The sequence below is a fragment of the Moschus berezovskii genome, chromosome 14 (genome assembly GCF_049115385.1).
Source record: "Moschus berezovskii isolate FMDL1 chromosome 14, NW_MosBer_1.0, whole genome shotgun sequence".
NCBI classification, from domain to species: domain Eukaryota; kingdom Metazoa; phylum Chordata; class Mammalia; order Artiodactyla; family Moschidae; genus Moschus; species Moschus berezovskii.
In genome coordinates, this window is record NC_142473.1 from 84,707,268 (window position 1) to 84,717,036 (window position 9,769).

The 9,769-nt window shown below is 41.8% G+C and overlaps 1 protein-coding gene across 1 annotated transcript; it reads right to left on the reverse strand.

The window, feature by feature from the left end:
* Positions 1-1,031: 1,031 nt before the first annotated feature.
* Positions 1,032-1,955, reverse strand: LOC148775751 (olfactory receptor 8J3-like). The gene has a single exon (XM_088843576.1). The coding sequence runs from the start codon at positions 1,953-1,955 to the stop codon at positions 1,032-1,034; it is 924 nt and encodes a 307-aa protein (XP_088699702.1).
* Between the last annotated feature and the right edge of the window lie 7,814 nt (positions 1,956-9,769).

Below are 9,769 nucleotides of genomic sequence, written 5' to 3' on the forward strand. Positions count from 1 at the left end.
CAGAACAGTCTCTCCCACCAAACAGTTCCATGTGTACAAAATGGATTGAGATGAAGAAGATGAAGTGGGAAAAAAAAAAAAAAAGAAGAAGATGGAGTGGGTAGGAGGGGCATAAAGCTGAAAACATCCCAACCCAAGATACAGAGACTGACACTTGAAGCCTGAGAAGGGAGCAGGAGAACACAGAATCACTCTCTGTTGTCACTGCAAGGATTACACTAATTTTCTTGAAAGCATTGATGTTCAGGGTGGAGTCTGTGTGGGACATGGGGACATCATACTGTGAAGATTTCTAAATATTGTTATAATCTTAAAGAGCTGATTTTATTTGTTCTTTTTTTTTTTTCATTTTAGAAAAAAAATAACAAGGTTGTGTCAAATTACAAACTCTGTCTCATGAATGGTTACATAAATATTACTTTATATTTTTAGCCTTGTCTGGGATTCCTGGGTAATTGAAATAAATAAATTCAAAAAAAAAAAAGAATCCACCTGCAGGAGACTCAGGAGATGTGTGTTTTATCCCTGGGTCAGGAAGACCTGCTGGAGGAAGAGATGGTAACCCATTTGAATATTCTTGCCTGGAAAATTCAATGGACAGAGGAGCCTGGTGGGCTACAGTCCATGGGGTCTCAAAGCGTCAGACATGACTGAGTATACGCATGCACAGACACACACACTCTTTCCTGGGATACTGAAATCTCCACACCTACGTGCCTCGAGACCAGTGAATTGCACGGATTTTGTACAAATAATATGAATCTGACTTTCACTATCTGCTTTTCCAATTTATCCCCAAAATTTCTGTGGTTGTTGTCTCATATTTTTCAGTTTTTAGATTAGAAAAAAGGGCTTGTATTCAAGATTTCTGTTTGAAAGATGAGGACTAGAACTTTTCTCCAAACAGAAATTGTAAAATGGGAAAATCATTCATTCTTTTAGCTTCTAAAGTTGTTCAAACTATATTCCACACAGTGGCAGCCTATCTTAACCATCGCTTCAGTGACCTACAGAGTTCTAACACTACATTACTAATTGGTCAGAAATTTCCTCAAGGCAGCCTTCACGTCCTTGTTCCTTAGGCTGTAGATCATGGGGTTCAGCATGGGAATCACCAGAGTGTAAAACACGGAGGCCATTTTATCAGTATCCAGTGAATGGCTATTTTGAGGCTGTAAATACATGAAAAGCAGAGTTCCATAGAAGACTGACACAGCTGTCATATGTGAAGCGCATGTGGAGAAGGCTCTTTTCCTCCCTTCTGATGAACGTATCCTTAGAATGGACAAAATGATGTTGAAATAAGATGCCACAACTACAGTTATGGAAAACATCAAGTTCGTAGATGCAGATATGAACACCACTGTTTCTGGAAAGGAAGTATCGGAGCAGGACAATGCTAACAGGGGGACAGTATCACAGTAAAAATGATTGATTACATTGGAAGAGCAGTAGGACACAGAAAATACACAGCATGAAACTACAACAGCTGTGGAAAAGCTATAGAGGTATGTGAGGGAAACTAGCAGAAAGCACACCTGCCGAGACATCACTACCGTGTAGAGCAGGGGGTTACAAATGGCCACATAGCGATCATAGGCCATCACAGCCAACAGGAAGATTTCAGCTACGATGAAAACCAAGAACCCGCCTAGTTGAGTGGCACATTCATAGTAAGAGGTCGTATGCTTTTTTGCTAAAAAGTTGGTCAGCATTTTAGGGGCAATGACAGTTGAATTGCCAAGACTGATGATGGCCAAGTGCCTGAGGAAGAAATACATGGGGGTCTGAAGCCGAGAGTCCACACTGGTGAGGGTGATGATGCTTAGGTTCCCTGTTACGGTCAGTCCATAGATGACCAGGAAGACAAAGAAGAGTGGGATCTGGAGGTCCAGACATTCTGAAACTCCTGTGAGAATAAACTCAGTGACTCGGGTGAAATTTCCATTAGCCATGTATGAGTTTGGAAAGTCATCTATATAGAAGAAAAATAGACTTGGTTAGAAATTAAGGAATTATCTTCTAGGACTGTCAATAGATGGCAAAAGCATCCCTTGGATGAGATTTCCTCAAAGAATTTATTGAACTCATGTTTCTAGGTCTATTAAATCAAACTTGAAATCATCTATTAAAGAGAATATTCAAGTGTGGCAAATTAAATAGATAATCCAACTTTATGAATATTTCAAATATCCAATCCACTGAATTTTATTAAGTTATGGATATCTTATTAGCTTGAAAATATTTAAAGCCATAATTCATATCATGGCATCATACTGATATCTTCTGCACTGAGTGTGAGAAACTCTTGAGTAATTATGTGCATCCAAATAATTCAACGTTCCTTGTGATCTCTAATTTGAAAATATTTTCTTCTTCTGAATAATGTGTGATCTACTCATTTTAAATATTATTTAGTTGCTAAATCATGCCCAACTCTTCTTTTGTGACCGCATGGCCTGTAGATTGTCAGGCTACTCTGGCCCTGTGGTTTTCCAGGCAAGAATACTAGAGTGGGTTGCTGTTTCCTCCTCCAGTGATCTTCCTGACCACGGATCAAACCCACGTCTCCTGCATTGGCAGGTGGATTCGTCACCACTGTACCACTGATCCAGTCACTATTCTGCCCTCTTTTCTTTATTCCTTGCTCGTACCAACATTTGGTCAATGTAGACTGAAATAGAAAGTTCTGTCATCTTTACACTTTTGATAATTTTTATTGCTGTAATAATGCTAAACATTTTATTTTCATAAGGTGTCCCTGAAAATTACATTGCGTATAGTTGCCAAAGACTCAGAATGGAATTATATTTTTAGAAATATCTGCTTGAAGGATGGCTTCCTGTTACTAACTAAGCCAATTATAGTCCCTTCTCGCTTTTAATTGACCTCAGTGATGGTCTGTGGCCTTAAATATTCTATCACAGTCTCTTATATGAAAAGGTAAAATTTAGATCCAGAGAATCAACACTATTTCATCATTTAATATAAGATCTACCCCTTAACAAAAAGTTAATTATGTGTATGTATAAAATAATCATCATAATAAAATGGGCAGGATGATAGTTTTGGGAATGGTGGATATGTTTATGGCATAGATTTTTGGTAACTGTATCACTAATATGTCCCAGGGACGGGGGAGCCTGATGGGCTGCCGTCTATGGGGTCACACTGAGTCGGACACGACTGAAGTGACTTAGCAGCAGCAGCAGCAGTGTTTCCTTTAAGGCCAGAGTCACTAAATAATAGTGAGTGTTAGTAAAATCAGATAATGTAGGTCACAATAAATATTTGGATTTTTTTCTAAGTAAATTGTAAAACCCTGATAGGTTTTTGGGTAGGTGGGTAACAAGGTCAGCTTTACATTCATTAAAAAAAAAAAAAAAACAGATTAATCTTGCAGTTACAAAGATAATGAATTATATGATTGGGAAGGGGTAGAAATTATAGGTTGGAAGGGGTTAGAAAATATATATGGGAAGGGAATAGAAAATAGAAGAGGGGCATAAAATTTTAACAATGAGCTAAGCAGTGTTACGGGATTTTCGTCAGAAGATAATGAGCCAAACTAGAAAACTTGGAAATAGAGAGAAGAGGTAAATTTAACAATTGGAAGAAGAAAAAAGATAATAACTGTGACATAATTTGTGTTATATTAGGAATAGGAAAGGGATTTGATTTAGGTCATACCTGAATGGTCTAGTGGTATTCCCTACTTTCTTCAACTTATGTCTGAGTTTGGCAATAAGGAGTTCATGATCTGAGCTACAGTCAGCTCCTGGTCTTGTTTTTCTGACTGTATAGAGCTTCTCCATCTTTGGCTGCAAAGAATATTATCAATCTTATTTCAGTGTTGACCATCTAGTGATGTCCATGTGTAGAGTCTTCTCGTGTGTTGTTGGAAGAAGGTGTTTGCAATGATCAGTGTGTTCTCTTGGCAGAACTCTATTAGCCTTTGCCCTGCTTCATTCCGTGCTCCAAGGCCAAATTTGCCTGTTACTTCGGGTGTTTCTTGACTTCCTACCTTTTCATTCCAGTACCCTATAGTGAAAAGTATATCTTTTTTGGGTGTTAAGTTATAAAAGTTTTTGTAGGTCTTCATAGAACCATTCAACTTCAGCTTCTTCTGCATTACTGGTTGGGGCATAGGCTGTTGTATTGTATGGTTTGCCTTGGAAACGAACAGAGATCATTCTATCGTTTTTGAGACTGCATCCAGGTACTACATTTGGATTCTTTTGTTGACCATGATGGCTACTCCATTTCTTCTAAGGGATTCCTGCCCACAGTAGTAGATATAATGGTCATCTGAGTTAAATTCCCCAATTCCAGTCCATTTCACGTCACTCATTCCTAAAATGTCAGTGTTCACTCTTGCCATCTCCTGTTTGACCACTTGCAATTTGCCTTGATTCATGGACCTAACATTCCAGGTTCCTATGCAATATTGCTCTTTATAACATCAGGCTTTGCTTCCATCACCCATCACATCCACAACTGGATATTGTTTTTTCTTTGGCTCCATCCCTTCATTCTTTCTGGAGTTATTTCTCCACTGATCTCCAGTAGCATATTGGGCACCTACCAACCTGGGGAGTTCATCTTTCAGGGTCCTATCTTTTTCCCTTTTCATGCTGTTTATAGGGTTCTCAAGGCAAGAATACTGAAGCGGTTTGTCATTCCCTTCTCCAGTGGACCACGTTTTGTCAGAACTCTCCATCATGACCCGTCTGTGTTGGGTGGCCCTACAGGGCATGGCTCATAGTTTCATTGAGTTAGACAAGGCTGTGGTCCATGTGATTAAATTGATTAGTTTTCTGTGATTGTGGTTTTCAGTCTGTCTGCCCTCTGATGTCAAGTGGGCCTTAGAAAGCATAACTATGAACAAAGCTAGTGGAGGTGATGGAATTCCAGTTGAGCTATTTCAAGTCTTGAAAGATGATGCTGTGAAAGTGCTGCACTCAATATGCCAGCAAATTTGGAAAACTCAGCAGTGGCCACAGGACTGGAAGAGTTCAGTCTTCATTCCAATCCCAAAGAAAGGCAATGCCAAAGAATGCTCAAACTACTGCACAATTGCACTCATCTCACACGCTAGTAAAGTCATGCTCAAAATTCTCCAAGCCAGGCTTCAGCAATATGTGAACCGTGAACTCCCAGATATTCAAGCAGGTTTTAGAAAAGGCAGAGGCACCAGAGATCCAATTGCCAACATCCGCTGGATCATGGAGAAAGCAAGAGAGTTCCAGAAAAACATCTATTTCTGCTTCATTGACTGTGCCAAAGCCTTTGACTGTGTTGATCACAATAAACTGTGGAACATTCTGAAAGAGTTGGGAATCCCAGACCACCTGATATGCCTCTTGAGAAACCTGTATGCAGGTCAGGAAGCAATAGTCAGAACTGGACATGGAACATCAGACTGGTTCCAAATAGGAAAAGGTGTACGTCAAGGTTGTATATTGTCACCTTTCTTATTTAACTTATATGCAGAGTACATCATGAGGAACGCTGGGCTGGAAGAAGCACAATCTAGAATCAAGATTGCCGGGAGAAATATCAATAACCTCAGATATGCAGATGACACTACCCTTATGGCAGAAAGTGAAGAGGAACTCAAAAGCCTCTTGATGAAAGTGAAAGAGGAGAGTGAAAAGGTTGGCTTGAAGCTCAACATTCAGAAAACAAAGATCATGGCCTCTGGTCCCATCACTTCATGGGAAATAGATGGAAAAACAGTGGAAACAGTGTCAGACTTTATTTTTTTGGGCTCCAAAATCACTGCAGATGCTGATTGAAGCCATGAAATTAAAAGACGCTTACTCCTTGGAAGGAAAGTTATGACCAGCCTAGATAGTATATTAAAAAGCAGAGACATTATTTTGCCAACCAAGGTCCGTCTAGTCAAGGCTATGGTTTTTCCCGTGGTCATGTATGGATGTGAGAGTTGGACTGTGAAGAAAGCTGATCGCCGAAGAATGGATGCTTTTGAACTGTGGTGTTGGAGAAGACTCTTGAGAGTCCCTTATACTGCAAGGAGATCCAACCAATCCATTCTAAAGGAGATCAATCCTGGATGTTCATTGGAAGGACTGATGCTGAAGCTGAAACTGCAATACTTTGGCCACCTCATGGGACGAGTTTACTCACTGGAAAAGACTCTGTTGCTGGGAAAAGTTGGGGGCGGGAGGAGAAGGGGACAACAGAGAATGAGATGGCTGGATGGCATCACCGACTCTGTGGACATGAGTTTGAGTGAACTCCAGGAGTTGGGATGGACAGGGAGGCCTGGCGTGCTGTGATTCATGGGGTCGCGGAGAGTCGGACACGACTGAGCGACTAAACTGAACTGAACTGAAGTGCCTTCTGATGAAGACGGATAAGAGGTTTATGGAAGCTTCCTGATGGGAGAGACTGACTGAGGGGGAAACTGGGTCTTGTTCTGATGGGCGGGGCCATGCTCAGTAAATCTTTAATCCAGTTTTCTGTTGATGGGTGTAGCTGTGTTCCCTCCCTGCTGTTTACCTGGGGCCAAACTGTGGTACAGTCAGTTCAGTTCAGTTCAGTCAGTTCAGCAGGTAATGTATATAATGGTGACCTCCTTCAAAAGATCCCATGCAGACACTGCTACACTCAGTGCCCCAACCCTGCCGCTGGCCACCACTGACCCACGCCTCTGCTGGAGACTCCTGGACACTCACAGGCAAGTCTGGGTCAGTCTCTTGTGGGGTCACTGCTCCTTTCTCCTGGGTCCTGGTGGGCAAGGTTCTGTTTGTTCCCACCTCGAATCTTTTTCCCAGTCCTGTGTAAGTTCTGGCAGCTCTCTGATAGGGTTACTGGTGACCTCCTCCAAGAGGGCTTATGCCATACCCAGGTCTGCTGCACCCAGAGCCCCTGTCCCTGTGGCAGGCCCCTGCTGACCCACGCCTCCGCAGGAGACACTCAGACACTGTTCTCAGTCTCTGCGGGGTCTCTGAGTCCTGGTGAGCACAAGGTTTGTTTGAGCCCTCTGAGCATTATGGAGGGAATGGTGTTTGAGTCTAAACATGAACTCGCCCCTCCTACCACCTTTCTGGAGTTTCTTTGACCTTGGATGTGGGGTATGTCCTCACAGCTGCTCCATGCCATGCAGCTGCCATTCCAGTGCTGCAGCTAGAAAATTCAGCAGTACTTGAGCCGTGAACTTCCAGATGTTCAAGCTGGTTTTAGTAAAGACAGAAACCAGAGATCAAATTCCCAACATCTCCTGGGTCATTGAAGAAGCAAAAGAGTTCCAGAAAAATATCTACTTCTGCTTTATTGCCTATGTGAAAGGCTTTTACTGTGTAGATCACAACAAACTGTGGAAAATTCTTCAACAGATTTGAATACCAGACCCCCTGACCTGCCTCTTGAGAAATCTGTATGCAGATCAAAAAGAAACAGAACTCAAGATGGAACAACAGACTGGTTCCAAATAGGAAAAGGAGTATGTCAAGGTTGCATATTGTCACTCTACTCATTTAACTTAGATGCAGAGTACACCATGAGAAACGCTGGGCTGGATGAAGCTGGAAGCAAGATTGCCAGGAGAAATATCAATGACCTCAGATATGCAGATGACTCCACCTTTATGGCAGAAAGTGAAGAAGAACTAAAGAACCTTTTGATGAAAGAGGAGAGTGAAAAAGTTGGCTTAAAGCTCAACATTCAGAAAACAAAGATCATGGCATCTGGTCCCATCACTTCATGGCAAATAGATGGGGAAACAGTGGAAACAGTGTCAGACTTTATTTTTTTGGGCTCCAAAATCACCGCAGATGGTGACAGCAGCCATGAAATTAAAAGACGCTTACTCCTTGGAAGGAAAGTTATGACCAACCTAGACAGCATATTAAAAAGCAGAGACATGACTTTGCCAACAAAGGTCCGTCTAGTCAAGGCTATGGTTTTTCCAGTGGTCATGTATGGATGTGAGAGTTGGACTGTGAAGAAAGCTGATCGCCGAAGAATTGATGCTTTTGAACTGTAGTGTTGGAGAAGATGCTTGAGAGTTCCTTGTACTTCAGGGAGATCCAACCAGTCCATCCTAAAGGAAATCAGTCCTGAATATCAATGGAAGGACTGGTGCTGAAACTGAAGCTCCAATACTTTGGCTACCTGATGGGAAGAATTGACTCATTGGCAAAGAGCCTGCTGCTGGGAAAGACTGAAGGCAGGAGGAGAAGGGGATGACAGAGGATGAGATGGCTGGATGGCATCACTGACTCAATGGACATGAGTTTGGGTAAACTCCGGGAATTAGTGATGGACAGGGAGGCTTGGCATGCGGTCCATGGGGTCACAAAGAGTCAGACAGGACTGAGAGACTGAACTTAACTGAAGGAATAGGAAAGACTTTTGTGATCATTTCACAGTTAGACCATTGGCCATTTCATTTTCAAATATTAAAAAATATGATTTATAATGAAGTGATCAAAGTGATATTTTGAACATAATAAGTTTTAGGTACTTATGAGACTTTTTTTTATTGTAGGGTTTTTTTAAAAATTCATTTATTTTAATTGGAGGCTAATTACTTCACATTATTGTATTGGTTTTGCCATACATTGACATGAATCTGCCCCGGATGTACATGTGTTCCCCATCTTGAACCCCCTCCCTTCTCCCTCCCCATCCCGCATTTCTCCAAAGAAGGCATACAGATGGCTTCTTTTCAAACACATGAAAAAATGCTCAACATCACTCATAATCAGAGAAGTACAAATCAAAACCACAATGAGGTACCATTTCATGCCAGTCAGAATGGCTGCTATCCAAAAGTCTGCTGCTGCTGCTGCTGCTAAGTTGCTTCAGTTGTGTCCGACTCTGTGCAACCCCAGAGATGGCAGCCCACCAGGCTCCCCCATCCCTGGGATTCTCCAGGCAAGAACACTGGAGTGGGTTGCCATTTCCCTCTCCAATGCAAGAAAGTGAAAAGTGAAAGTGACGTCGCTCACTCGTGTCTGAATCTTAGAGACCCCATGGACTGCAGCCTACCAGGCTCCTCTGTCCATGGGATTCTCCAGGCAAGACTACTGGAGTGGGGTGCCATTGCCTTCTCCGAACCAAAAGTCTACAAGCAATAAATACTGGAGAGGGTGTAGAGAAAAAGGAACCCTCTTACACTGTTGGTGGGAATGCAAACTAGTACAACCGCTATGGAGAACAGTGTGGAGATTCCTTAAAAAACTGAAATAGAACTGCCATACGACCCAGCAATTGCACTCCTGGGCACACACACCGAGGAAACCAGAATTGAAAGAGACTCATGTACCCCAATGTTCATCACAGCACTGTTTATAATAGCCAGGACATGGAAGCAACCTAGATGTCCATCTGCAGACGAATGGATAAGAAAGCTGTGGTACATATACACATTAGAGTATTACTCGGCAATTAAAAAGAATAAATTTGAATCAGTTCTAATGAGGTGGATGAAACTGGAGTCTATTATACAGAGTGAAGTAAGCCAGAAAGAAAAACACCAATACAGTACATTAACACATATATATGGAATTTAGAAAGTTGGTGGTGATAACCCTGTATATGAGACAGCAAAAGAGACACAGATGTATAGAATGGTCTTTGGGATTCTGTGGGAGAGGGTGAGGGTGGGTTGATTTGGGAGAACGGCATTATGAGACATTTATAAAACATTCAGGCAAGTTAATATTTAAGTCTGGGACACATTTGGTGTGATTAGTCTTACAGGTACTTAAGGAAATGCCAACCTTGACAGGTATACTAT

What these genes read in the sequence shown, in the direction of transcription:
- LOC148775751 (XM_088843576.1), bottom strand. Translation starts at nt 1,955, where the DNA reads ATGGCTAATGGAAATTTCACCCGAGTCACTGAGTTTATTCTCACAGGA.